This window comes from Microtus oregoni, unplaced genomic scaffold (genome assembly GCF_018167655.1).
Source record: "Microtus oregoni isolate MIOR12 unplaced genomic scaffold, Mior012 000048F_ref0000485, whole genome shotgun sequence".
Classification (NCBI taxonomy): domain Eukaryota; kingdom Metazoa; phylum Chordata; class Mammalia; order Rodentia; family Cricetidae; genus Microtus; species Microtus oregoni.
The window spans coordinates 352,198-379,865 of record NW_024543222.1 but is presented as its reverse complement, the minus strand read 5'-3'; the positions used below and the strand labels follow the sequence as shown (position 1 = coordinate 379,865).

General features: G+C 54.3%; 1 protein-coding gene and 1 long non-coding RNA gene across 3 annotated transcripts; one reads left to right on the top strand and one right to left on the bottom strand.

Annotated features, from left to right (window-relative positions):
* Positions 1-428: 428 nt before the first annotated feature.
* Nptx1 (neuronal pentraxin 1) lies at positions 429-9,554 on the bottom strand. Its single transcript, XM_041635755.1, has 5 exons — positions 8,893-9,554; positions 8,396-8,603; positions 6,364-6,608; positions 4,950-5,129; positions 429-4,344 (listed from the first exon to the last, which is right to left on the bottom strand). Exons 1-5 carry the CDS (start codon positions 9,334-9,336, stop codon positions 4,123-4,125), a joined length of 1,299 nt encoding a protein of 432 aa, XP_041491689.1. The 5' UTR covers positions 9,337-9,554; the 3' UTR covers positions 429-4,122.
* Positions 9,555-10,113: 559 nt separating this feature from the next.
* LOC121436097 lies at positions 10,114-18,893 on the top strand. Of its 2 annotated transcripts, none has more exons than XR_005972648.1 (4): positions 10,114-11,529; positions 13,752-13,895; positions 17,927-18,107; positions 18,372-18,893. It is a non-coding gene; the product is annotated as an uncharacterized LOC121436097 (long non-coding RNA). The 2 variants fall into 2 exon arrangements; XR_005972647.1 differs by having other exon boundaries at positions 17,927-18,246; positions 18,629-18,893.
* The last annotated feature ends 8,775 nt before the right edge of the window (positions 18,894-27,668 follow it).

The window sequence follows — 27,668 nt, the reverse complement described above, 5'->3', positions numbered from 1 at the left end:
ACCATCCAGTCAAGCTGAATTGGTAGTCTCCAGCTTCCGTGGGAGAACTTGCCGCTAAAAATAAGGTAGTGCAGGGGTGGGGGTGGGGGATGGAAAGATGACTCAGGAGTTAAGATCACTGACTGCTCTTGCAGAGGACCTTTAGCTCTCAGCATCCACACAGTGGCTGGCAACTTCGCTGTAACGCCAGTGCAGGGGAATCCGATGCATCCTCCTAGCCTCGAAGGCACACACACACACACACACACACACACACACGCAGGCAAGACACCCATATGTAAAGTGCAAACAAATCTTAAGAAAGAAAAAGGTGGAGAGGCATCGAGGAAGACACCAGTGTTGAGCTCTGGCCTTGGCAAGCACACGCATTGACCCCCATATGTTTCTGCAAACACACAGCCAAAGAGAGAGAGTCCAGGGAGACCACAGTCTTTCTTCACTCTTTACTGTGTAAAAATAAACTCAACAATTCATGTCATCTCAGCAAGAAAATGGGGGGGGAAAAAAAGCAAGGGTACCAGTATAAATAGTGCACTTTCAGAATGGCTGATGGTGGTGGTATACCCCTTTGATACTCAAAAGGCTGCAGATTGTATGAAAAATGTACAGCTTTGGTTAGCAAATAATGAAAAAGTAAGATACATCGATTCTTTCATATTTTACAGTATGTACATTGTAACAATATCAACTCTAGGGGGGGTTGCTCTTTTTGGCAAATAAGACAAAATTGGGACTCTAAGTATTGGGCTTTTGTTTCTCCTCAATGACTTGTTCCCCTTTGAACAGATTGCACATAAGTCCACTGCGTACAGAAGCAATACAATTCCCATCGTCAGCTGAGTAAGTTTACACGTTGTGTTTTAGATGAAATCATGATCACTTTCAGCCACACTCGGGTTACTAAGGACGTGATGCCCTTGTGTTTGCCAGAGTAGCCCAAGTGTCTTTTAGCAAGCTCAGAATTGGTATCCAAATCCTCATCCCGTCCCACATAACCAGTCAGCTCCAAGACAAAGAACCCACCATCAAAGGCTTTTTTTTTTTAAACCTCCTGGTCCCCAGCACACCCTCGAGACCCAGTGGCCCCTTATCAGAGCTCATTGGAATGACTGTGAACCTCAGGCCCGCCTCTCCTGCCCACATGACAACCCCTTGGTCTCAGGTCCCAGGGCTGGTGACAAAGTGATCTTTGCAGTCTTAGAAAAGAAGTTGGGAATCTACAAAAGGAAAAGAAAGCATACAAAAATGTATCTCTTTCTGCCAAAATACACGCTTTCAGTCCTACATTTTGGTGGAGCCTGAAAGTATTTCCAAGGGAGATATAGGTTGAGATAATTTATAAGTTTGTCCTATTCTTTCATAAAAATACTCTTGTTTGGTAATAAACTTTTTTCTTCTACAGTAAGAGAAATAATACTGTGTTATCAAAAGCAAGAAGGCTTACAATTCAAGTGGGCTCTCAGCCCCCTAGGGCCTGGGAGCCTCCGTGGCAGCTCTCCCACCCTAATGCCCAGGGTGCTGTCGGACACCATCGGCAGAAGCAAACACTGTCTCGACAGTGCGTTTTATCTCTTATTTTATAAAATGGCTTACCTGAGAGAGGCATGTATTATTCAGTGCAAGAGGGAACATCAATCAGATTACGGAGTCGATGGAAAGCATGTGGATCAGATTTGCGGCTGTCATTACCTTTCTCAGGGCCAGCAAAGTGCCAAGTGTGAACACAGTGACGGAGGGGAGGGGCTTGGCACAGACTCCAGTTAGGGGCAGGGCAAGAGCTAGGTGTCAGCTTCTGTCCCTGGCACCGTGGGTGCCGCATGGGAGAGGGGAGCTGGGAGATGAAGGGGTAGAGGCATAAGCATTGGGGTGTGCTCTGCCCTCTAGGCCGGGGCAGAGGATGGCTTGTGGTCCTGAACGGACAGCTCCCACCCCACCCATCTGGGTGCAGGTGGTCTGGGGTCCGCATTGGCAGGGGCTGGGGCTGGTGGCAGGGGTTGGCAGGAGTGCACCGGGCACAGCCGGCTCTGGGCCTTGCCTGGTGGTGGCTCCCAGACGGCTATAAAGTAAGGGTGGGGCTCAATCTGGTCTGGAAAGTTGATTCCAAGCTCACACTCTCGCTCTCTCCCACCATGGGTACCATTCAGACTTGTTCTCAACCTAGATGTTAGAGATGCTTCTTGCTATGTCTGGGGAGAAGGAGAGGAGAGAGAGATTGATCTCTCTCGTGACCTCCCCCAAACCCCTGGCTTGCTTACCCAGCCGTTTTTTTTTTTCAGTAACTACGTGGGTGATCACAGGACACTGGGTGGCACTTAGCACACAACACAGAACCAGAGAAGTCCATGCAGGCAAGGGAACACGCACTGGACCAAGGGAGCAAGGAACACACCACCCTGAAGAACATGCAAACACAGAAGATCCCCACAGATCCAAGGATGCCACAACCCGAAGGGCGCTGAGGAAGCACAGGAATGCAAGAAAAAGCCACTGCCGGACGACGCGTGGCACACCGCCTAATTCGCTCGCTCGGAGAGCGGTGCGCCACAGGGCAGTGACCGGGAACCGTGCAGACACCCACAAGAACAGTGACACTGACGGCACAGACGACACGGATGCACTAGGTTCAGACACAACAAAGACCTGTGTGGAAGGAGGAGACAGCAGGGACAAGCCCTGCTCCTGTTGAGGAAGCGACTGCAGCTGCAGACGAGCCAGGCAGTGCTGCGTAGGTTTCTAGAAAGACTTGCCCGCCTTTTGCTAGTCAGGCTACTGGAGACATAGTCCAGGTGTCCTTGGGCGTGTGCCCACAAAATGGGGAAACAAAGCAGGGTCCACCCCACCTGGACACAGCCTCCTCAGCGTTCGCTGTCATTCAACAGACGCGTGTGCACAGACACATTTTGTTCCCCTCCTCAGAAGGAGGTATGCATGCTGCTTCCATTAAGGAAAAGCCACAGGCCCGGTGGCAGGTTGGGGCTGCCACAGGGCTTGTGCCCCATGAGATGCAGGCGTGGATGGCAGGCCCCACCGTGGCCAGCAGGCTCCACCTGAGGGGTGTCTGAGCCCCTGGCCCCCGAGAGGGGTCTGAGCTAGCTCACCTGGGCCTGGGTGTGCTGGGAGGGGTATGGCTGTGAAAAATGCCATGGGAAGACATTCCCATAGACTGTGGGTCAGGTCTCAGTGCCCTCTGGAGTGAGATCAAGCACATGAGACTCCCCACTTGAAGCCCCTGGTCTCTCTACCAGAGGGAGGAGGGAGGGTGCCGAGGCCCCGTGTCCTGGGACTCTATGGGACACTCCCTTCTCATAACCACTGGGCTGAAGTAGCACAGCTTTGTAGGCCTAGAGGGAATAACAGGTCCCAGTCTTGAGTGATAGAAGGAGGCAGGAAGGCCAAGGGTAAGGTGCAGACCTGGGACAGAGCTGCTGAGTGGCCCACTCTACCCTCAGATGCAGAGAGCAGACAACCTGACTCGGGCTGGGGAGGGAAATGACGGCATCTAGGTGGTACCAGGACCACCAGCCTCCGATTTTCAGAGAATCCACTTATCCCAAATAAAAATTCCTGTGGCAAGGCCTCCCCAGCCTTAGCAGACTATTATAAGACTTACATCAAGAGCGGGCTATGTCACTCCCAAAGAGGTCTGCAAATGAGGATAAATGTCTGCGCTGAGAGAAATACCAGCCCCAAGACACACAAGCAGCTGACCCATCAGGAACGTACAAAAACCACAAAGAAAGGAGGGAACTCTCATTTTAAAAGAAAAGCCTCCCCTACACACACACACACACACACACACACACACACACACACACTCACACACACACTCACTCTCTCTCTCACCTAACTCTGCATTGTCAAAGCTGATGCTACCTGCTTTAGCTAGGCATGCCCGGGAGATAGTAGGGCTCCTAGGGAGAATGGGGGTGTCCTTAGGGCCAAAGAAGAGCCGGGACGGCTTCATGTGCACGGAGAGAACAAACCAGGCTGAGTGAGTGTGCGTGTGCAGGGGCCATGGCCTTGAGTCATTCCTGGGGGGAGGGGAGAAGAGACGATGGGTCATCACCGCACAAGCAGGGTGGGCAGGTGTGGGGCTGGGGGCTCAGCCTTAGCCTGAAGCCTTCAGTTGATCTGGCGACAAGCCTCGAATGTCCACTTGGTGGCTCCACCAAAGATCTCAATCTGGGACTCAGTCCAGGCGATGACGTTGCCGGAGAGGGCCTTGCTGCTGCAGGTGGCCAGGTTGTAGACCTCCCCGGGGGTCAGCTTGCGGTCCCAGATGTTGAAATGGGCCAGCTCACCCACAAACGCTTGGGTGGCGTCAAACCCTCCGCCTAGAGTGTCCTTTGGAGAAGAGTGGGGGATGGGAGAGAAGAAGGCGTTAGCTGGGTGATCCAGGAGTCTAACTGGGCAGCCCACTGCTAGGAATGAACCTGGGTATCCATGCCTCCCTCCACCCCATGCACTTAGTACTGTTTGTGCTCCTGCACCTGGATCTTCAAGACATTGTACATGTCCCTCCCTGAGAGGAGCCCTGGGAAAGGATCGGTGCCAGCCCACTCTGGATATGGGTTGTACCCCCTGCAAGCCTTGAGAGATATCACTTTTCACACAGTCAGTCCTCTGGGCAATAATGAGTGTGGGGGAGGGGGACGGTCAATGATCCTCTCAAACACCCTATCTACTGAAAGATGTCCCAACAGGAATGGAAGACTTGACTTCCTGTCCCTTCATCTCCCTCCCAGGTGCCGGTGCCCAGTGGGAGATGAACCACTTCACAGGAGCTAAATTATTCATCGCTAAAAGTGGAACTGGGCTTCCCATGCCAAAGAGGCCTGCTGCTGCAGTCTCCAAGAGCGCTGGGACCTGGGCCCACTCCCACGGAGCTTCCTCAAGCCTGCCGGGAGCACACACTCCCCCCGCCCCTCATCCTCTGCCCAGGTCAGTACCTGCTCCTGGCCCAGGACCAGCACACCCTGTGGTTTGATGGGGTGATAGGGAGCCAGGTTCTCTCCATTGCCACCCTGGGTACCGTCCTGATAGGCCTCCCAGACCCCATCGCGGGTGGTCCAGGTGACGCAGATGTGGTGCCATTTGCCGTCATTGATTACAAAGGGCAGCTTGGCCACCTAGGGAAGAGGACGACATGCATTATGGTGGCCACAGCCCAGTGCTACCCAGAGCCGAGGACTCTCACAACTTCCATTGCGATACTCCTCAACCCACTTTACAATTCTCGTTGGGCTATTAGGGAGCTCTTACAGCAGCATCACCACTGCAGATGTCCTCGGCATCTGCCAACCCCACTCATGGATGGACGGGCAATGGAATCCCATCAGAAACCAACAGGGTAACCAAGGAGCCCTTGAGACCCATCTGGACACACGCCACCTCACTCCTCCTCCCGCCCCCTCTTAGCTAGCCTGAAAACAAGCCACTAACAGCGTGTGTCCCTGGTAGCTAAGTTCACTACTACGGCCTCCCCACTGGGTCTCTTTCTCAGCAGTCCACTCCCAATTACTAGGTCCTCTGGTCTACACTGCCTGCCATCAGCCCCTGCAGAGAACCCGAGAGAGGCTGTAAGAATGGCTCGGACTTGTCTGAGCGGCATTTCAGACCCTCATCCACCCCAGACAGGGGGACAGTGCGTGACAAGTCCCATCCCACAAGGCCAAGGAACGTGCCGTGCATTCTAGGGTCTTTTGATCCTGTTCCCAGCCAGGTCTGAGTCATTCTCTCTACTGGTGCTGGAGTAGAGAGGAGGGGGTAAAAACAGGTAGCTAACTCCACTAACCCAGAGGGGCAGGGTGGAGCGCAGCTCGCTGGAGAGAAAACCGCCCTCTCCTGGTGGGAGGGGGCTGACCTCTTCCCGAGAGCAGGGCCAAAGTGAGACAGATCTAGACAAAGTGAGAGACTCTAGGCCGGCTTCACCCTCCAGAGAACCTAGTCACCAAATATGGAAAACTCCAGCCAGTCGCCCAGCCAGTGGAGGAGGAGCCAGAATATCAGCAGGACAGACTAGAACATTCCCAGGGCTGTCCTCTACCACCCTTCCTTCCTCCCCTCCTCCAGCTAAGTCCTCTTTCTGGAACATTCCGGCTCTCCTTGTTTTCCATTGAGAGCAGGTGAAGATGTTCCTCCCCATTTCTGATCGGCCTCAGCCTCCTCCTCCTCCCTCGGTCTTGCTGGGCAGACATTGTTTTCAGAGCCACAGCCTTGATAAGCACTCCACACCCCAAGATCTAGAAGGCCTGCCGTTGTCCACTAACTCTGGTGGGGTGTGGACACACAGCTCTGATGACATCCCAGGGTCCTGGTTGGGCCTCACCCTGCTGCCCTGGTCCTGCAGGATGGTGGTATTACCTTGTCATTAATGAGAATCTCCATGGGGTTGTTACCCCATTCAATGAGGACCAGCTCGTTGGCCTGCCCAGGCACAGCGTAAGAGAAGGGCGTGCCCACTCCAGGCGCTGCGCTGGACTTGAGCCACATGCACACGGTGAAGGCGTACATCTCCGGCAGGCTCTTCTTCACCTTGGCGTACATGTAGTTGGTCCGCAGCGGGAATGTCAGCTGGAATTTGTCTCCGGGGCGATTGTCTTTCTGACCTAGGGAGGACAAGATGAGTCCTGCCATCTTGACCAAGTGCTTATGGTACGAGTTGTGTTTGGTCCCCCCGTCAAGTCCCGTGGTGCAGAAAGGGCCAGCTGGCAAAAGAGCTGACCCAAGATATCTGCACTCTGGGCCCGGCCAGCTCTTGTTGCCACATGGTGGCATCTCTTGGGGAGGCAAGGGTAGGGAAAGAGCACAGGACAGGCTGCGAACCTGCCTCTGGACTGCAGAGTGGGCATGGAGAAGGCACTGGGCCTGCTTCAGGGCACACTGGCTGAAAGACTGAGAAGGTGTGGCTGCAGGGGAGGAAGGAACCAGGCTAGCTCCCTGCTGAGCATCCCCCGTGGGGGCCGACCTGATTTAGACAGGGACGGTGTTTAGGACCTCTTGATTATGTTGGGTTTTTCAATCTCCAGCAAAGACAGCCATCCCCTCCTGCCTGCCCCTTCTCTGAAGCCAGGACATGCTACATCCAGGCACACTGGACCTTCGCACAACTCCCTCAGACGGAGCTGCAGCTCCCCCGAGGATGCTGCCTGGAGTCCACTGAGGGAGGCAGGGCAGCAGGGGAAGTCACCCTCCTTTGGATCAGAGACCCCGGGGTGATGCTTTGAGGGGGTCACAGCCTCTGATGAGCTTCCTGGAAACTCAGGCCCCGTGCCTGGTTCCCCCATCCAGTTTCTTGACTGCTAACCAGTATCCTCTGGAAATGTCTTAACTCTCACCCCCACCTCTACACCTCCTGTGGCTGGCCCTGGGCCTGCTGTGACTGGCTCCCAGGAAAACAGGTCCTGTTGAGAAGTGGGTACTCACCCTTTTAGAGCCAAGGGATGCACCTGCCCTGCCAGCTCCTGGCTTTACCCCTGCCCCAGAGCCCAGGAAGAATCTGGTACCCAAATTAAGAGTGACTTCTAGAAAGCAGAGGGTCCAGGCCAGAAACACCCCAAAGCCAAGAGAACAAGCGAGCAGGGTCAGAGCAGGGTCAGTCCTGACTGCAGATCCCTCCCAAATCAGGCTCGTAGTTTGGGGGGTAAGGAGTACTGGCCTCTCTCAGAAGTGTTTTCTTTTCCTGAATCTCCCACCCCTCCCTTCTTAGGTCTCTTTTCCTTGATGTTTTTTCAGTTACATAACACGCCTTAAGATGGCACTGTTTAAATCCAGCCGGCACATTTTGCAGTCCGAGCAGGGTCACGTGTCCCTGCTCTGAGCTGGGTGCCCCCCTCCCCCTTTTACAACCTTGTTTGATTTCTGCGACTCCAGGGCACAACTAATCAGTACACCCAGGCAGGTGCTAGGGGCGGTCTGAGTTCACGACCAGGGCAAACTCAGCGGCATGAAAGATGGGTCACTGGAAAAAGAAAATCGAAAGAGGGGGCTCAAGGTGGAGAAAGGGACCTGGACCAGGACACCAGGGGCACTGGGCAACTGGGAGGAAAGACACTCAATGCCCCAAGAGGGCGGGTGTCCAGTCTTTGCAGGCGATACGTTCCAGCTGAAGCAAGGCTTTCTGAACACTAAGGAAAGCTTGGGCCAGACACAGCTACTGTGCAAAGTTACTGAAGATTAAACAAATCAGACTTGAAAAAAAATCCTGTGAGTGTCCTGACTGCACTGTGCAATCCGTTCTTAAGCTCCGCTGCTTCTCCAGGACACTACGCGGGAAGCTCTGACTGGGGAGGCTTACAGTGTGGGTCCGGGACCAGAGGCCAGGGCAGGGAGCGGGACCCTGGCCATGTCCCTAGAGGGAGCCGAGAGCATGCAGCATGTCCCCCTGAGCCCTTACCTTTCTCCAGCTCGCTGATCCGCTGATGCAGGGAGGTCAAGGCGCTCTCGATCTTGACCCTCTCCTCTGTGTCGTTCTTGGGGCCCCCTTTGCCCTCCTCCAGAGTGTTCACCCTAGACAGCACCTGCCGCTCCAGGTCATCGATCTTACTCTGCAGCAGATCCTTGAGGCTGTTGGTCTGGCTGGAAGAATTGAGGCGGCTGTACTGCTGCGGGGGCACAAGGGCAGGGGAAAACCACACCGTTAGGCATGCAGCCCGGACCGTGAGCGAAGGCCCGCGGCGCGGTCCCTGGGACGATTGCGGGGGCGGCCTGGCGGGGAGCTCCAGCGAGAGGCCGCCCTCGGCGACCCGCAGGGTCCGAGAAGCGACGGTCCGGCATCGCGCGCCGAAGAGACAAGGAAGGGGGTGGCGGGGGCGGATCGGGTCGGGATGGGGGTGGGCGAGGGCAGGAGGGCGCACAACGCGGAAGGGAGGGGGGACCGCAGCTCACGCGGACCTCGAGGTTCTCCAGTCGGGTTTTGAGAGATTGCAAAGTTTGCCCGAGTTGGCTGAGCGTCTCCGCGGCCGGCGTCCGGGACAGGTCGCCCATCGTGTTCTTGCCCGAGCCAGGCTGCTTGCGGCCGCCGCCCGACCTGGCTTCGCCGGGACCTGCGTCCAGGGTGCTCTGGCTCTCGCAGCGGCCAAGCTTGGTGGTCAGCTCCCTGATGGTCTCCTTCTGGCTGAGGATGGTCTCCTTCTGCTGCAGCACGGTCTCACGGAGCTGCAGCACGTTGCTCCGAAGCTCCTCCGCGCCGCCCGCGGCCACGGACGCGGCACACATGTCGGCGTCCACCGGCACCGATGTGCAGATAAAGCGGGTCGGCCCGAAATCCTGGGCCCAACTGCCCAGGAGGCAGAGGGCGAGCAGCGCACAGGTGCGCGCGGTGCGGCCGACCAGCATGGCTGCGGACACCTGGAGCACCGAGTCCGCTCGGCTCCAGTAGGGTTCGGGCTGGGACCGGGTTCGGGCTGGCTGGGGCAGTCGCTCGGCAGGCGGCCCGCGCTCTGGGCACCGATCTTCTCAGCCGTACGGTCTTCTCAGCCGCGCTCCTCGGCCCCCACTGCCGCCTGCGCTGCGGAGCCCGCGCCTTTTATGCAGCCGCGGGAGGGGCCTCGGCGCCGCCGACGTCAGTGGGGGAGGAATCCCGCTTTAATTGTGTGCGGACGGGCCCCGCGGCGCCGCGGGGGTCGCACGGGAGCGCGGCTGGAGCTACTTCAGCCCTCCCTCTCTCATCCCTCCCGGATTCGCCGCCGCCCCCTCCCACCGCCTCTGTACGCACGCCCCCGCCAGGGCCCGCGCCGCTTCCCCGAAGGCTCCCAGAACACGGCCAATGGGGAGATCAACCGTGGACCTGGATTAGATGCTGAGGCACCTACTCGGTGCTACTAATCTCCGACGGGGCTCGAAAGAGAAGAAAGGCTACCAAGATAAGCTCAAATCGCTGGGTCGCCCTGAATGCTCGCCAGGTTCAGGTTCTGCGCGCTTGGAGCCCTTTTCTCCCCAAGTCGTCAACCTCGGTGTGCCCAGCGTGCAGCTCGCCGAGGTTCGAGAAAAGGGGTAGCGAGGCCGCTCCACGGCTCATAGACGTCCGTTTGGGGCTGAAAGCCACGGAACACCCTGGGTCTGGGAACTCCCACGCCCTGGATCCCCGCCCTCCTGCATTCCCCTTTTCCCAATTCCTCCCGCCCCAGAAGAAGACCCCCCCCCCCATGCACTCATCAGGACTGGTGCCTTCTCGCATCTGCGGATCGAAACCTTCCTGCCTTCAAAGCAAGCCTAGTTCCGGGCAGGTGGTGCCTCAGAAGCTGGCTCGAAAGGGGCCACGGCGGGAGCTCCTTCCCTTAGAGTGAGGATGCGCTCTGGGCGTGTCCGTGTGTCCCTTTGTATGTCTATGTGTGTTGGGCTTCGTTCCACATGAACTCTGCCTAGCCTATTCCTCGCGCTCCGGGACTTCGGGGGAGGGGCCCCAGAGGTGGGCAGCGACTTCTTCGCATCTCTGATCGTTTTCTTATAGACACTAGACACCCCGACCAAGCCACCCCTATACCTACGCCTCTTTTTTTTTTTTCTTCTGGATAGCGGCACCGCCTGGCAGGGATTCCAGTCCAGGTTCCAGTGCCTTTGGGGACTATGGACAAGGGTCTGGGCTGCATCGTGTGCCCCAAGTCAGAACCAGAATTGGGCCTGGGAACTCATTTCAAGCTCCAATTATGTAGAAAGAGTAACTAAGGCAGGGAGAACACAAATCAGGTTTTAAAAGACTGAAAGAGCTCCAGCTACCAGCTGGCCTGGTTGGCCCCGCAGACCGCCCCCCATCTTTTCCAATAAGCCGTCGACTGGTTGCCCCACAGGCTTTTACAGGGCGCTGGTCCAGACAAGGTCCCGACCGTGAGTCCGGGATCCACAGGCAGCCCTCGGACAGTAGATCCCAGAAGTGGGCAGTGGGCATCGCCGGCGGTGAGAGTAGAAGCCAGATTGACAGAGAAGCCATTATCCAGGTCTTCTCTGACGCCTCCTCCAAGCCCCAAGCTCCAGGGGCGCCCCACTGCCTACGTTCCACATCTTCGCATTTAACCATCCGGAGTCCGGGCTGCGAGCCTCCGTGGCCCCTGCATGCCCGATGCATCATCGCTAGACCGCCGCTTCCGGGCGCCAGAGGGACCCCTCGGCCCGCACGCGGCCGTCCTGGGCTTGGTGCAAGGAGAGAGTGCGTGGCTCCCGCTCCCACGTGTCCACTGCCCTGCACCGAGCACAGGAATCCGCAGCGCCTCGCGCCCGGGCGCCCCCTAAATGCCCTCCTTGGGACCCAGGATTAGCCTCGTGCCTCTCTGGGCGGGACGTGCAACGGAGCCACACTAGCTGAGGAGGAACTCCGGAGGAATAACCAGGGGCGCTGCGCTGCTTGGAGATTAGCCCCCTATTCCCAGCCTAGTGCGGAGGGACGCGGGGACCCCGCGCAGGCTTAGCGCTTCGGCCCGGAGGCGCCTCCCCCACGCGTCTGACACGAAGCAGTTCCCGGCCCGGCCCTGCGGCGAGGCTATCCCCGCTCTGAGTGCGTGGGCGCGGGAGACTAGCCTGGCCCTTCCTCTGCAGGTGTGTAGAGGGAGCTGGAGTACTTAGCTCGATTTTGTGTCTTGAGGCCCAGGAGCGGACTGGGACTCCGATTTTTACCATCCTGGAGACCTCAGCGGCTTGGTACTTTTACACTTAGGTACTGAGGATGCGTAACCTTTTGACAGAGGATGATGGGAGCGGGTGGCTCAGAGGGTAGAAAGAGTCCCGGGCCTGTGACCAGGGGCGACAATACCTTTGGGATCTACGGAGCCTAGGCTAGGGAAGACAGCTAAGGGCACAGTCCACTGGGCCACCTTTGCGAAGTGTTCTGTCCACTTGGAGGCGCTATGCGGACCCCTACTGGAACAACCCAGCGCAGGTGGGCAACCACACTATAAGAGGCTTCTTTAAATCCTTTCCGGCCGTTCTCAGGATCCTGGGTAGGGAGAATCCACCCTGGTCGTTACAAAGTTGGCTCTGCTTCCCATTGTTCTGACTGTCTAGAAGCCCAGGGGGGCCGGGGAAAGGAAAAGGAAGTGTCTCTTACCCAAAAACCATCCGAGGGGAACCCAAGGAGCTCCTTACACAAAGACAGTTATTTCTCTCTGCCTGGCCCGGGTACCACATCCCAGAGCTTGGAATTGAGGTGAGAAGAGGTGGAGTAAATACCCCTGCGTGGGTCTGTGGACACAGTGCCACACCTGGGGCTGGGAAACCCTGGAGCTTAGCACAGCCTTACAGAGTGGTCCCATGCCCATGCAAAGCCCAGAGATAATAACGGCAGGAGAACAGAATGAGATGTATAAAATAATTAGGAAGTGATGCATTTAGAATCCTTAATTTCCACTATAATTATTTAATTGTAATTTTTATGTAATTTAAGCCTTCGTGATGGCTGGGTTAACCAACTTGCAAACTTCCTGAAGATTGAACAGCCGCCTGGCCTGGGCTCAGCACACCACGGAGGGAGGGAGCAGTTCTCACACGGCGTGGGCGGGGGTGGGGGGTGGGGGTGGCAGGTAAATTTTGTTTGCAAGCTGATGAAGCTGAAGGCTGGTGCTAGGGTGGAAAAGGTGGGTGTACTCAGGAGGACTCCACAAGGAAATCACACAGTATTATGAGGGCATCAATGCCTGGCAGGGCCTTTCCCCAGAGGAGAGTGGGAGCTCACACAGGGGTGGGCTCAAGCCCCTTCTTACAGCTTGGCTCCAGCAGTGCCAGACAGGGCACCAGCCTCCCCCAACCCCTGCCTCTGAGCCCTGCTAGCATGAAGATCCGTGCACCTCACACTTTAGAAAAAGCTATCCCCGCTGGGGAGAACCTGGGAGAGACTGAGTGGGTGGAGAGAGGCCTATTTCCCCCTTTCCAAGAAGAGAATCACAGAGTCTCACTGACTATGGAGACTCAGGGAAACTCATCACAGAGCCATGTGCAAACCTCCTGGGGGACCTGCCATAGCGTGCTGGCATCCATCTTGGGTGGTGAGTGGCTGTTTTTTTTTTTCCTTGCCCCCTATGCCTGTGTTGTTCCGGGCTGACTCTTTTCAGCCCTGATGCTGGCTGTGTTTTGTTTCTCCCCCTGAGCGGTGTGGGTGCCACTGGTACTTCCTATGTGACAGCATTCCCCAAACAAGGTTGGGGGACAGTATCCACAGACAGCCACCTGCGGGCTTCTTACTACCACAGGGACCAGCCTTAAGGACATAGCCATATGTGTCATATGAAACTTCCCCATAAATCACCTAGTGACCAAGGGGAGGGCGGTGGTGCTCAGACAGCAGAAAGCCTCACAGGCCTCTGAGTCACAGCCTCAGCCCACTTGCACCCCAGAGTCATTCTCCGCCCACCAGCCCTGTGACTTGCAAAAGACCTGCTCCCTGGCTGGGCTGGGAAAAGTCTTTCTGTCTGTCCCCTCCTTGGACATGTCTGTGGCCGTCACCCTATCTTATAATCAAGAAGTTAAACTCCTGCTGGGTGGCGGTGGCGGCGGCACACACCTTTAATCCCAACATCAGGAGGCAGAGGCAGGTGGAACAGAGCTCTGAGTTCAATGCCAGCCTGGTCTACAGGGTGAGTTTCAGGACAGCCAGGGCTACACAGACAAACCATATCTGGAAAAATCAAGTGGGGAGGTGTTGGGGAGAGGTTGGTTGTACTTTTGATACTTTTTAATTTAAAAAAAAATGTTGAGAAAAGGAGAAGAGAATATTTATTATTGGGCTGGAGTTGCTCAGAAGCTGAGAGCATGTTTTTCTCTTCCAGAGAACTTGAGTTTGGTTCCAAGCACAGATGGCAAGTGGCTCACAGTCGCATGGAACCCCAGTCCCAGGAGATCCGTGACCTTTGACCCCCATGGGCACCTGTAGCCATGTGTGTACAGGAACACACACACACTGAAATCTAGTGGTGAGCATTCCTCCCTGCTGAGCCCCTTACAAGACCCTGGTTGTCCTTTTTCAAGACCTCCTTCTGGATTTGCTCACGTGTCTGGTTAAGGCTTTGGCTACTGTCCTCACCATGAAGAGATGCACCAGAGGAGGTCTGGTGGGAATGTGATGGCCATCAAGCCCTAACTCCGTTCCAGTTAGGAGTCCTTGTCAGGGAAATGAAAGAGCTTGGTGTAGTAAATAGGGGTGGCAGGGCTGCGTCCCCAGCACCCCAGCTGCCTGGCTAGCTTATGCCCAAAATAACAACACACAAACTGTATTCATTTAATCACTGTTTGGCCCATTTCTATCTAGCCCTTACTGGCTAATTCTGATATCCCGATCAACCCATTTCTAATAAACTGTAGCACCGGTCTTACCGGGAAGATTCTAGCCTATGTCCATCCTGGGTCAGAGCTTCATAGCATGCGTCTGCCTGGGAGCGGGGCATGGCGTCTCTCTGAGGTGTCTGCTCCCGAGAGCAGAGCTGTGGAGTCTGAGCTCACTTCCTCTTCCTCCCAGCGTTCTGTTCTGTTTACTCCTCCCACCTATCTTCTAACCAATAAAATGGGCCAAGGCAGTTCCTTTATTAGCCAATGACCTTCCTCCATCAGCTTGGTGGGAATCGGGGCCCAGCACATCCCTAGCCACTGTGCAGGTAAGTGGGTGAGGCTGGCGGGGACTCTGGGCTCCAGAGCATCTCGCTCGTCTTCTCCATCTGAAGCTGGCCTTGCTCACTGCACCCACTGCCAAAATACAAGGGAGCGGGCCCTGCTGCTCTGGGGACCGAGTTGTCACAGGCAACTCACTCCCCTCCACTTTCTGAGGCCTCCTTCCTTTTGAGCCAGCCAGGAAGCTACTGGCCCAATCCTGCTGGGGACAGGGACCTGCATGGTCTCTCAGCCAGCCCTCCCCTCCCTGTCCTGCTCTGGGGCTGAACCCAGCTTAGGAGAGCTTGCACTGGTGACTTGTTTGTTGTCCCAGTAAGCATTCATTTGCAGGTGGGAATATGAAGCAGCCCAGCTCTTCCAAGCAGGGCTTTCAGATGCCAGCGAGATCTTGGGCACTTAGCGCAGTGTAAACATTCCTAGTGTTTGCTCTCAGCTTGGCAGACATTTTCCAGAGTGGTTGCTGAGGGCAGGCAAGGTGCCAGAGCCGGTGATGAACAGAATACCGACCCCCATCTCCGAGAGCTGTCTATCCAGTGCAGTAGGCAGATAAAGCACACTTTCCTCCCCGAGCCCCTGGGCACAGGTCAGGGCTACCATAGAGAAGTAGTGTCTGCTGACCAGGTGACATTGGAGCAAGGTCTGGAAGAGTGTGGGAGGCACAGAAGTAGTTTGTATGATCAACACAGGAACTGCATGTGTAGGTCAGTGGCAGGACGCTCGCCTGGCATGCACAAGGCCCTGGGTTCAATCCCCAATATCACACGCTCACAGACAACATTCAGCATCATGAACAGTGTAAGCAAGTGTGGCAGGGTGTTTACCTTGTCAGTCATGAAATGCTAAACGGGTGTCATATGGGGATGTGGTAGAAACAGACAGACAGACTTTAGGTAGATAGGGAGCCTGGCTGAGTGTCCGTCCACCTCTGAGCAATGGCAGTGGTGTGCTCTGTGTCTGGCATGCTCTGAGGTCCCAGACGAAAGGACTTAAGGGGCAACAGAGACCATGAGATTCCACTTCATGAAGGCTGTAGCAGAGGTCAGAGAACATTGGAACTTGAGGACATCTTAGGGAATTAATGATAGCCCAAGACATTTGGCTTTGGCTTGGGTTTTGAGCAAGAAGGATGGTAGGTAGAGGGAAGTTTCTGTCCCACCTGGTCCGGCAGCCGTTCAGTCCCAAATAAACACACAGAGGTTTATATTGATTATAAACTGTGTGACCTATTGCTCAGACTTATTACTAACTAGCTCTTAGAACTTAAACTAACCCATAATTCTTGACTATGTTTAGCTATGTGGTTTGGTTACATTTTCTCAGTAAGGCATTCTCATCTTGCTTTCTCTGCATCTGGCTGGTGATTCACTCTCTGCCTTTCCTCTTCCCAGAATGTATATTTCCTGCCTGGCTACTGGCCAATCAGTGTTTTACTAAACTAATATGAGTGACAAATCTTTACAGTGTACAAGAGCATTGCCCCACAGCAAAGGATAGACATTAAACTGAGAGAGCTTGGGCTGTCTTCCTCTTGGGGGAGTGAAGCATTGATGCTGCCCACAGGGGAGAGAAGGAAGGCATTGACTGGGTGAGCCTAGAGGAAGAGAGTCCATGAGTCCTTACCCCAGAGTCCCACCCTCCCTTGGTGTCGTATAGCAAAGCATCACAAGCTATGCTGGGCCCAAATACTCTGCAGGTGTTGGGGACATGAGGCGACCCTGCAGCCTGAGAATAAAGGTACAGCCAAGTCATGAGGAAAGTCACCTGGAAGAATGTGGTGTTAAAGAGAAAGCAGGAAGCTGGGCAGTGGTGATGCACGCCTTTAATCCCAGCACTTGGGAGGCAGGGACAGGCAGATCTCTGTGAGTTCAAGGCCAGCTTGGTCCAGGACTTACACCAAAGCTACACAGAAACCCTGTCTTGAAAAACCAAAAGTGAAAATAAAAGTAAATTAAAAAAACTAAATAAAGAGAACACAGGGGAAATCCAGCATTCAAAGGGTTCTAGTCTCTGCATTAAAAACTAATAAGAACCTCAACAATGAGTACACTGCCAGGCATTTGTACGGTGCTTTCTGAACTTCAACATGCCCTACATGGTTCACCTTGCAGCTCTTCTGACACTAAGCTCATAAATGCAAATGAGAGTGGCCTGGAGGAGCCATGTGGAGCCCCGCCCACATTCACTCTGTCCTAGAGATGAGATGCTCCTCTCCACTAACGGCATCTGGCTGGCCTGAAGGGTACCGGAGGGGCCCCGCCAGCTCGCTGTGTCCTTGCGCATCAATTTCACCATCTGCCAAACACCGGGAGAGAGCATATGAAATATAAAATGAGTGGAGGCATAAAAGTGTTTCAGAATAAAAATGGTATGTACCGGCGAGGGATTACAGCGACTGCAAGGTCTCTGTATGGACACCATCACTCATGCCTAGGAAAGGAAAAGCGTGGGCTCCTTCTAGCGGGAAGCAGCAGCTCTCACGCCTGTTCGCTGGGGGACGGGGTGGCCACTGGTTGACTTAGGACAGAGTAGTAGTTGGGGTGAAGTCCAAGGCCTCACAGGGGCCATTCACAGCACTAGGGGAATGACACGCATCTGAGTAAAGGCACAGCTCAAATAGACTGGATCCCATGCCTATGTGGGTCCTTCTTCTTGCTGCTCAAGGGACCTAGGAAGTAGCACAGCTGGTGGGCCCCTAGATGTATTTTGCCCATTTTTCGAATGAGGCAGTTGAGTAAACGTGCAAAGGAACAGGATTCCAGGAAAGCAGGAGCTGGCCACCAAATCTGATCATTCATCCGCTTACCGGATGAGCAGCCGTCAGGGGCCTGCTGCGTGCCAGGAACTCTCCTGAACCCTGGAGACACAGCGAGGTTTCTGGCTATTTTTTGTTTTAATTGATGGATACAATTTTCTTGGTTTTAAGTTTCTCTTCAGAGCACTTCGCTCAAGACATTGGCATCCACTGCCCGTAATTACCAGGAGATGTCTGTAAGAAGGCTCGGCGATAGGTCCGAAGCCAGAATCCAACGGCCCTGCCCAGAGTCCCCAGATCAAGATTTTTTATGGTGTTCTCCTTGGGCTCTTTGCCAGACTCTACCCCGAGTAAAAATGTCAAAAAAATGATACGATGGGAACTCTGTTCAAAGTGAAGCCGACGGCAAGCTGGAGCAGTGGGAGGGGAGAGGAGTACCGTGGATAAGCCCTGCGGTCTCTTCAGTTTCAGCTTGACTCTGGGTAGGATGTGAATTGAATCTGATGGAGGTGGAGAGGCACTCAGTGGCATGCGGGTGTCAACGAATCACTGTGGTTACTGCATGATGGTATGTTGTCGGCTCAACAGGGTCTCCATGCCAGGTTGTGCAGAAGGAGCGGAGAGACGGAGGAGACCGGCCCGCCATCCAAGCTGGGTGTCCCACATCTCTGCGCCTCCTGCTGACTCGGTGTCTAGCTCTCTCAGGCCCTGAGGGTCTCTCATCACTATCTTTCCTGGGAACTCGTGCAGATGAAGAGGAGCTCCTGCGGTGGGGAGTAGGGTCATCCTCAAAAATCCCCAAGTGGAGGGTAGAAAAATGGGAAACCTTAAGCTGCTTAAATAGCTGGAAAGAACGGGAGAGAAAAGGGAACGGGTCCTTGGTGGTGGTGGTGTGTTTAGGTCCCCAAGTCCTTTCTTGGGGGTAATTTTTGTTTCTGCTCTGACTGGAAAGACTTCACAGCAGAAACCTGTAGATACCTGGCAGCGGGCTAGCCTCAGCCACGTCACCTACTTTCTCTTGGACCCTCCTTAGGTCTCTTGTCATGCTGCAACATGGTGAGACACAAATCCCCAGCCCATTGTGCCCCTTCTTGCCACGGAGAGTCTCCAAGTGCTGCCCACCAGGAGAACACAGAATGGCGCTGCTCATACTCGGTGTGCAGGGAGAACCTGCCACTGCCGCCCCTTACTTACCTCAAGAAGGAAGTAGGCTAAACCAGAGGGGACTACAGCGTGCGAAGACCTGAAGGATGGAGGAGGCCCTTCCTGAAGCCCCCATCATTTCCCCAGGCTGTGGCCTCCTCCTGAAAAGGCAGCTTGGAGCTCCCAACTTCTCTGCATAGCCACACACCTTCCTGCAAGTGTTCTGGCGGGAGAGGGTGTCCACGTCTCTGACAGGCTTGGAGGACCAGGACTCTCCACAGGAATAAGCTACAGTTGCCCCAGGGTGTCCATTTTTTTTTAAATTTTTTATTGTTTTTATTGAGCTATATATTTCTCCCCTCCCCTCTCTTGCTCCCACCTCCCCTTCCACCCTCTTCCATGATCCCCATGCTCCCAGTTTACTCAGGAGATCTTGTCTTTTTCTCCTTCCTATGTAGATCCGTGTATGTCTCTCTTAGGATCCTCTTTTTGTCTAGGTTCTCTGGAGTTGTGGGCTGTAGGTTGGTTTTTCTTTGCTTTATGTCTAAAAGCCACTTATGAGTGAGAACATATGATATTTGTCTTTCTGGGTTTGGGTTACCTCACTCAATATGATGTTTTCTAGCTCCATATGTTGATTTCTCAGAAAATTAGGAATCAACCTTCCTCAAGACCCAGTAACCACTTTTGGGTATATATCCAAAGGATGCTCAATCATGCCACAAGGACATGTGCTCAACTGTGTTCATAGCAGCCTTGTTTGTCATAGCCAGAACCTGGAAACAACCTAAATTGTCCTTAAATTTTTATTTAATTTTGAGACAGGGTCTCACTACATATCCCTGACTAGCCTGGCACAGAATTGGTTATGTAGGCGAACTGTCCTTAAACTCATAGAAATCTGCCTGCTTCTGCCTCCCAAGTGCCGGGACTAGGTGTGCCCACCACACCTACCTTGCACTTTTGTCCTTTCAGTAGGCATCTGACACCCTAACAAAGTGACCTGTGGCCCCTTCCCAGTTCCTTTAGTATCTTGGGGTGGAGACAAAGGATGGTCTTGTCTGGACCTGCAAACAGACTCTAGTGCCAATAGAGCCTGGCCTTGGGCATGGGGGCCCAGGGCTGGGTATATAATGTACCAGGAAGCTGAAGCCCACTGTAGTAGCTCTGGTCTCAAAACCTTGAACAAGTCACTTCAACTTGGGAGCTTTTTATCTCTGAGAGGTACTATTTTCACTTCCAAGTAGAGGAACCAGAGAAGCCATATCTGAGTTGGAAAGGCCAGAGCACAGGGTGCTGATTTGGGGGCCAAGGGCCAAGAAGGGGCCTGTCCTCCTACTGTTCCGGGAGGCCTCCTGGCCCAAGCCTACCTGTTATCCTGGGAGGCTTTTGCAGACCCAGTGCCTGCAGAGGCCAGGGTGCAGCTCCTCCCAGGCCATGTTGTCCTGGCTGGGCTGGAGGAAGAACTAGAGAGGCTGTTGCTGGGAGGACAGTGATCTGGCCACCAGGAAGTTTGCTTTCTCCTGCTCAGAACCTGGCACCTGCACCCTTCTACCCAGGCATGGACCCTGCTCTCATGAAGGCCAAGAGTCCCTGTGGAGAAGGGTCATGGGTGTGATGCCCAGCTGGATACATTAGGTCACTCACACTCATGGCCCCTTCGAGTAGGTTCTGCTGAGAGTGACAGGAGCCAAGCCCATGGCCAGGGGGAACTGCTGCATTTTGCTGCAGTATCTGCTTGGAGTCTTAAATCCTCTTCTGTGCTCTCTCTTCTCTCTCTCTCTCTTTCTCTCTCTCTCTCTCTCTCCTCTCCCCCCCCAGCTCTCTCTCTTATTTTCACCCTCCCCCCCCCAGTACACACACCTCTTCCTTTATCGTTTCCCTTCTCTGCATACATCTTTCTCTCTCCCTCCCCTTTACCCCCTCCCTGCCCTGTTTCCCGACACCCTGGGCATCACCCTGCTCTATTTGGTTCTGTGAAGTCATCGCCTTCTTCCTGTGACTGCCATTGGAACCGACAACAATGAAAAGCGCCCGTTTTACACCCACTGGCCCAGCAGCTCTACAGAGGCGCAGAGCTTTGATGCCAATAATTAATTTGGCTCCATATTGCATAACGTCCTAAAAAGCTTTCTGGGGTGAGCTCCTGTGGGCCGGACACTGCAGTCTCATCAATATTGCACCACACGGGCACTACTCTGGTGTGGTTTCATTAAAAATTTAATTTGTGGTTTAGATCTACAGCGTTCTCCTTAAAAGGATGGAAGGGAGGCAGACAAGGGGAGGAACAGCTTTCAGATTGGGGGTGAGTAGGTGTGGGCGAGAGGAATCCCATGCCCCAGGGGAGGGGGCCTTCCTAGCTGGCAGGAGAGGCTACCCCTGTCTCATTGGCAAGTGTGTGCTGCCTGCTGCTGCTGCTGCAGGCTGGGTGATTAGACCATTCATAGAAAATATTTCTTCACGGTTCTTTCTATTTTTTTCTCTCTTTCTTTCTTTCTTTCTTTTTTTTTTTTCACTAGAGGGCTGCTCCTGGGAACCCAGGTTCTGGAGGAGGGCCAGGTGGCAGGGATGGCATTTTCCTCTGGAGACTGTGTCCTCTGTGACCCTCCAGATCCGAAGAGAGAGCCACAGCCCTGTACCCATGCTCCTGGCTGTGTGCCCTCGGAAAGGTTCTACATCTCTGAGTTCAGGGCACCCCACTACCCTGTAAATTGAACAAAGTGACTCTAAGGACAATGGCAGCTCAGCCCACGATCACCATCACCCTGGTGTGGCCATGGGTAGGCATGGGGTGACAGAACAGAAGACACCCACAGGAGAATGTTCAGAGGCTATAAGGTGGCTCATCTCATGTGGTCTCACACCCCTTGATGCTAGCCCAGGACCCCCACTCTGCTTGGTTCTGTTCTTTCCCGTTAGGGAAGAGGAACCATTTTGAGAGCTCAGGTTCTGGGGATAGGGAATGGAGATAAAGGCGGGGTGGGGGTAGCAAGCATAGGGGGACACTAGGGGACTTAATGAAGCTGTTTGGACTCTGCCCTGGGGACTCCCAGTCCAGTCAATTGTTTCCTTTCAGGAAGCGGGAATTTGCGCATCCCCGCCATCTTCTGATATTGTTCCAGAGTGATTAAGTTAAGCCTCCCGGGGCCAGCTGGGGGAGGACAATTGCTTTGCGGAATTGATCTGCTGCTGAAGCATTTAGCAGCTCATCCACCCTCAGATGCGCCCACCTTTTGAGGCCACTGCGTGGGTGCCCTCCCCTCCCCTCACTGTCCTTCCTCTCAACCCTCCCCTCCCCCCTCACTGCCCCACACAAAGGCTCCTATCTGGCACTAGTACTCAAGTCTCTTGTCACATATCAGAGGCCCTGAGACAGGGACACAGGCAACCTGGCCTTGGTACATGCTCGCTACCCACGGTCTCAGGCTGTGCAGACACCAGCTGAGGGTTGGCAGGGTACTGGGATCAGGAAAGGCACAGGAAAAAACCAATCTAGCCCTGGCCCAGGGGCTCCTGGCTCCTCTCTATCTGCAAATCCTCTGCTTCCTAATCACCAGGACAAGACACAGCCTTCTGTCAGTGCTGGCTTTAGAAAACCTGCATGAGCTGGGGTGACCGGGGCGGGGGAGTGGGTGGTGGAGCTCTGGGACCCATAGGCTGAGGCTGGGCCACTTAGGGAGTGAGCAGGTGCCAGACCATGGATCCTTCTAGATGCAAGATCTGCCCAGGATAATAAAAGACTTGGCCTTGTGGGTGAATTCCGATGAGAGAGTACTCTTAGTCATTGGGTGTGCTTTCCTGAGGAAACATGGGACTAGGGCCATGGGTGCAGCAGGCTTGGGTGTCTGCCTCTCCTCGTGCTCTCTTTGGCTTTGAGCCCCGTGCATCTCTCTCAGGCTGGGGCCCATCCTCCTCGCCTGCTCCACATCCTCAGACAAACACGCTGTTCTTAGAATGCTGTTTCGGGGCCAAAGCTGTGTTTTCCCTCCTTTGAGGAATTCAAGCACTGCCTGGGCTCTGGCAGCCCTAACAAGTCCGGCTTTGCTTCCCTCCTTAACAGGCCAGCTGAAGAGTCAAGCAATGCGAAGGAAGAGAAATTTCTTCTCTGTGGCCACATCGGGAAGAAGACCAAAGAGGCCCTTCAGTGTTCCAGGTCCCCTGCCCAAAGCCGTCGTTGGGGTTCTGACGTGAGGCTTAGGTTTGAATAGAAGCCAGAAGGATGCTGAGCCGTCTTGGGGCAGGTGCGGCCCTGCCCATCACTGACCCATCCTTATCTCTGCCCCGGTCTCTATTGCAAAGCTGTCTGACAAGTTGTCAGAACTGTGTAGGGTCATTTCCCAAGTGACAAGACCGTCTTCTGGCTGGCACCAGGCTCCAACCTTTCCCCTTTCCCAGCCAGAGATTCCCAGGGAAATTCCAGCTTCTTGGAGACCATTGTTTTGTAGCCCAAGAGCCGAATGGAGCAGTGCTGGAATATCTCATATCTTCGTCCCACCGCGATGGTCACGATACAGGGTTCTCTGCAGGCTCCCTGTGGCTGGTAAGGGAACAGAAGGAAGAGGATTCTCAGAGCAGCCCCACTGTGGGACCATTGCACACTGGCACGCCCTGTTCTTACTACGTAGCCCTGGCTGGCCTGTGGCTAAGTGGTTTTTTGTTTGTTTGTTTGTTTTTGTCTCTTTTTAATTTATAATTTAAACTCTACATTAGCTGCCTTAGTCATTTTTTTAAAGTCCAGTTCCATTGTCATGCAACCACCACCTCCATCCCTCTCAGGAACCCCATGAAACACCGACTTCTCACATCCATTCCCTAGCCCCCCCCCCCCCCCCCCCCCCCCCCCCGGCAGCTCCCATTCACTTCCTGGCTCTACAACGCTTACTGCTTCAGGGTCTCTGTGCAGCAGTCCACGCAGTACCCGTACACACCCACCTTTGACCTAGGGTAAATCCTCTCACGGGTGGGTGGGCCAGCCCTGGCTGTCACAGCAGTGACTGGCAGCCTCTGTTTGTTTCTCTTATGTGCACATTCTAAAGCAAACACGCTGGGCCACACAGTCCACCTGCTCAGCCCAGATGCATACGCGAAAGCTGCCTGGGACTCAGGATCTCATTCTGGGTCCCAGCCTCTCTGGCCTGAGTCTGCTGGCTCCTGGAGCCATGCTCTCTCCTGCCCAATTTTCTGAGCCTATTCACTGCCAAGCGTTTCCTGAAATCTGCCGGGAAGGGGAGCGTGGTGACGGGCACACCAAGCAGTGTCATTGCCCTTGGGAGGCAGGTGGGTCCCCTATGTGGCCAATTCTCCATCTCTTAAGACACCAGCTGAGGATCCGGTAGTCTACTTCAGTTATGAAATTAACTCCTTAGAGTCACTGTCGATCCCGAAGCTCCAGGCTTCCGTCCCTCAACAAGACTAACTCTCACATCAAGTTCAAATCCACAGACATCATTTGTGCTTGACCAGACTGTCAATCATAGAGCCTTGAACCCCCACTCAGCTTTGACAAGCGAATGGCTCCAGAGCTCCAGAAAACACTGGGCTGGTTGGTTTCCAAGGTCGTTGCTCAGGTGAGGGGCACCTAGCTCCTAGGTAGCCTCTCTTGTACCTGATATGGCTACCAACCCAGAAGCTCCAGAACCCATTATTTTGGGTCTTATGGGCGCTCCATTATATAGCTGGTGAAATCATTCCTGTGTCCTTCAATCCCTTTGGATGGCACTGAGTTACAAGAAGTCTCTTCTGGCCGAGGCTTTTCACATCTTCTAGGTGGCCCCTGCATCACTGAGGGGTTGCCCACTGACTGCGTGACCTAGGAGAGAACAAGAAGGCAAGCTTGCAGCTGGTCTCGAGTTTCTGCACCTGGCTGTGGCAGCCAGGACCATAACAGACCAGGGGTCCCCGACACTCATCGTCTGCTGCTTCCCAGATGCCTTTCCAACTAGGTCCTCTGATGGAACAGGGTCATTTGTCTATGTGTTACTTTCATTGGTTAATAAAGAAACTGCCTTGGCTTTTGATAGGACAGAAAATTAGATAGGCAGAGTAGACAGAACAGAATGCTGGGAGAAAGAAGCCTAGTCAGACAGACGCTATAGCTCTCCTCTCCAAGATGGACGCAGGTTAAGATCCTTCCCGGTAAGACACCACCTCGTGGTGTTACACAGATTAATAGAAATGGCTTAGTCAAGATGTGAGAATTAGCCAGTAAGAGGCTAGAGCTAATGGGCCAAGCAGCGTTTAAAAGAATACAATTTGTGTGTTGTTATTTCAGGTATAAAGCTAGCCATGCGGGCGGTCGGCTGGGCTCCAGGAATGCAGCCCGCTGCTCCTCACTATAGTCCTCATTGGTGTGAGCCAGCCCCAAGCGGTTTCTGTTCTGCCAACATCCACAGCCTGGTGGCGGAAGCCATTCAAGCTATTATAGACCTGCATATCAGTGGGGTGGTGCCTTGGCTGAGAGTTCAGGCAAAGAAGAGTGATATGGTTGTGTGTGTGGTGTGTGGAGGGCACAGGACTCCTTTGTGGACACCTTAAAGTGTAAGCGTTCAAGGCTATGTGTAGTAGTGCGTGCCCTTAATATCAGCTCTTGGGATGCAGAGATAGGTGGATAGATCTCTGGGTGTGAGTTTGAGGCCAGCCTGATCTACATAGCAAGTTCCAGGGCAGCCACAGTTACACGGTGATCTCTGTCTTTACAAAAAATAAACAGAAGGTTAGGAGCACCTACGACCCCTCTCCCAAGTCCTGGTTTGAGTCCTGGCAGATTCTCTGCTGTGAGCCCATGTATCTTATCATTTCTGAAGTTAGTGGGCACAGGACAGGTAGAGAGCTACCCAGGAAGCACAATCCACTATTGCACAAGATGGATTCTTCACCAGCCTTGGTTGGGCCACCTGCAGTGTCCACACGGTACCACGGCCACAACACAGTCTAGCCGGCAGCTTATGCCACCCGTTCAGCCCCCACAGCCTCTCCTTCAGCCCCCAGCTGCCTTTCTGCCCTCCACAGAGCTAAGTGTCTGCTCTTGAGTCTCCAGCTTCCAGGATTCCTGTGGTCAAGACCCCAGCTGTTTTCGATTGTCTCTGAAGTGTTTTGCTACTGGGAAGCCTCAAGTCACTCCACAGAGAGACATAAATGAAGGCAATAACTTGGCCGTCGGAGGCTTTGCACAGCATTTTCACCCCAGCACCTTGGCGCACTGCAAGGCAGCACTCAGCCAAGACGGGGAGGGAGGGGAATCTCCTGCTCTGTGTCTGCCTCAGACGACTCTGTGCTCCACAACAGGGGCCAGTGGCAGAGGGGGTCAGGCTGGCCTCGAGCATACAACACAGACCTTGGGAGGAAGCCAAGAGATCACTGAGAAGTGCTGGACCCCACACCCTATTTCCTTTGACTCTACCTGGTCACAGGCATGCAGATAAGGGCATCTGTCAGGAACCATTTCCCCCCAAAAATATTGCAGGGACCATTGTCCTGGGGAGTTTGCAGAGAGCCCCACACCCCAATGGTATTAAGAACTGTTTGTTGGCAGAGCCTACCCCACACCCAACTATCTTGAGAGCTATCTGTTAGCGGAACCCGCCCCACATTCCAACTATCTAGAGAACTAGGTGTGTCAACTTGCGACTTCCTGACCGAGGAATCGTGACCTGACCAATCGTAACCTCCTGGCCGACTCGCGACCGGCTGGAACCACCGCTGCAAGATTCCTTCCAGGCCATGCCCCTGCCCCCATCTCATCCCCAAATTCCTCATCCAGGGGCTATATAAGCTGCAACCATGACGCTAATAAACGGAGGCTTTGACAAGAACTCTGCTTGGCCTCCTTCCTTTCTCCCACCCATGTCTTTTTAGATAGTGCCTCTCCGGGACCCTGGAATAACCAGCCAGGCGAGTTACAACCCCTAGACTAACTAACTCGCCAAGACGGTCTACAGGCATCCAGGTATGTCTGGGCCAAGGAGAGGCAGCACCCTTTAGAGTGAGCTGCAGCAGACTTCACCACCCTGTCCCCAGTGACCAAGGTGGAGATAGATGCCCATGGCCTTGGCTCCTGGGAGCTACTCTCAGAGCAACCAGCACCCAAGCCCTCAGCCAAATCATGTCAAGATTGTCCCTCAGAAGCGGTGAGGTCCCATGGGCAGAAGGTTTCTCCTGCTACCCTGGAAGTCTAACCTCGCCCTAGGGCAAAGGGACTAAAACCCTGCCTGGTTACAGACCTCAGTGGGGAAGTGTAACTTTGAAGATTTTCTGCTCTGCAGTAGCACAGACAACTGGGGACAACCGAAACGGTACAGGCATTCACCAAAGACCCTCAGCTGTGACCTTGTGGAGCTGAGCAGGGTGACGTGCTTGGGTATTTCCCAGTAGGCTACAGGGAGCCTCTGAGCTGCAGACAAGACAGTGATCTGGAAGCATCCATGGGAAGCTGCCAAGGGGGAAGGGGGTCAATTCAGAGAGGACTCTGCAGGAAGGAGGGAAGAACTAATGAGGGAGGTGCTGGAGCCATGAAGGAGGGGTCTCTAGGGGGAGGGTCATATTTAGGACTGAGGGGGCCACATCTTCTGTGTCTAAGGGTTTGTTCCACCTCTGTGTTCCATAAGAACAGAGTAGGGAGAAGCAGAAATTAGGGCGGTTGAGGAGGTCCCCACGCAGGGTGAATGTTTCCCCTTCCCCATCTCTATCTGTGCTAAACAGGAAGGTTCTGTACCATTCTCCTGTCTCCTGCTGTCCAGTTGAAGTCTGCTGAGGATCCAAGCCCCAGGAGCTGGAAGGTAGGTCAGGCTGAACCAGAGCCAGCCAGCCCAAGCCACTCTGACCCAGCCACCTTCCCTGAGGCCAGAAGACAGACTCTCAGCTCCCTTCACAGCCTGCATAATTGGGTTTTACACAGGCCCGCGGGCTAACCCCAACCTATGTGTCCCAGGGCCCATCTTCCCTGCCTGCCTGTGTGCTTGACGGTCTGCGACCTCCAGGCCTCCCAACCTTCAACTTTATCAACCACCCAGATTTAACCCAGGGCAGGCTGGCACAGGGGAGTTAAGCTAGGAGTCAGGTACCTGCATGGTTAGTTCCTTCCCATTCTGCCAACCTCCAGGAATAGGAAAGGGCATCTCAAGGCAATGGTACCCCATATGGTACCCTGAACATCTGAGCCATTCCTGGGGAGCCAGAGCCTGTGTAAGCA

What these genes read in the sequence shown, in the direction of transcription:
- Nptx1 (XM_041635755.1), bottom strand. Translation starts at nt 9,336, where the DNA reads ATGCTGGTCGGCCGCACCGCGCGCACCTGTGCGCTGCTCGCCCTCTGC. An exon ending in GATCAGCGAGCTGGAGAAAG is followed by an intron (nt 6,609 to 8,395) that starts GTAAGGGCTCAG and finishes TGTCCTCCCTAG; the next exon opens with GTCAGAAAGACAATCGCCCC. An exon ending in AGATTCTCATTAATGACAAG is followed by an intron (nt 5,130 to 6,363) that starts GTAATACCACCA and finishes CCTCTTCCCTAG; the next exon opens with GTGGCCAAGCTGCCCTTTGT.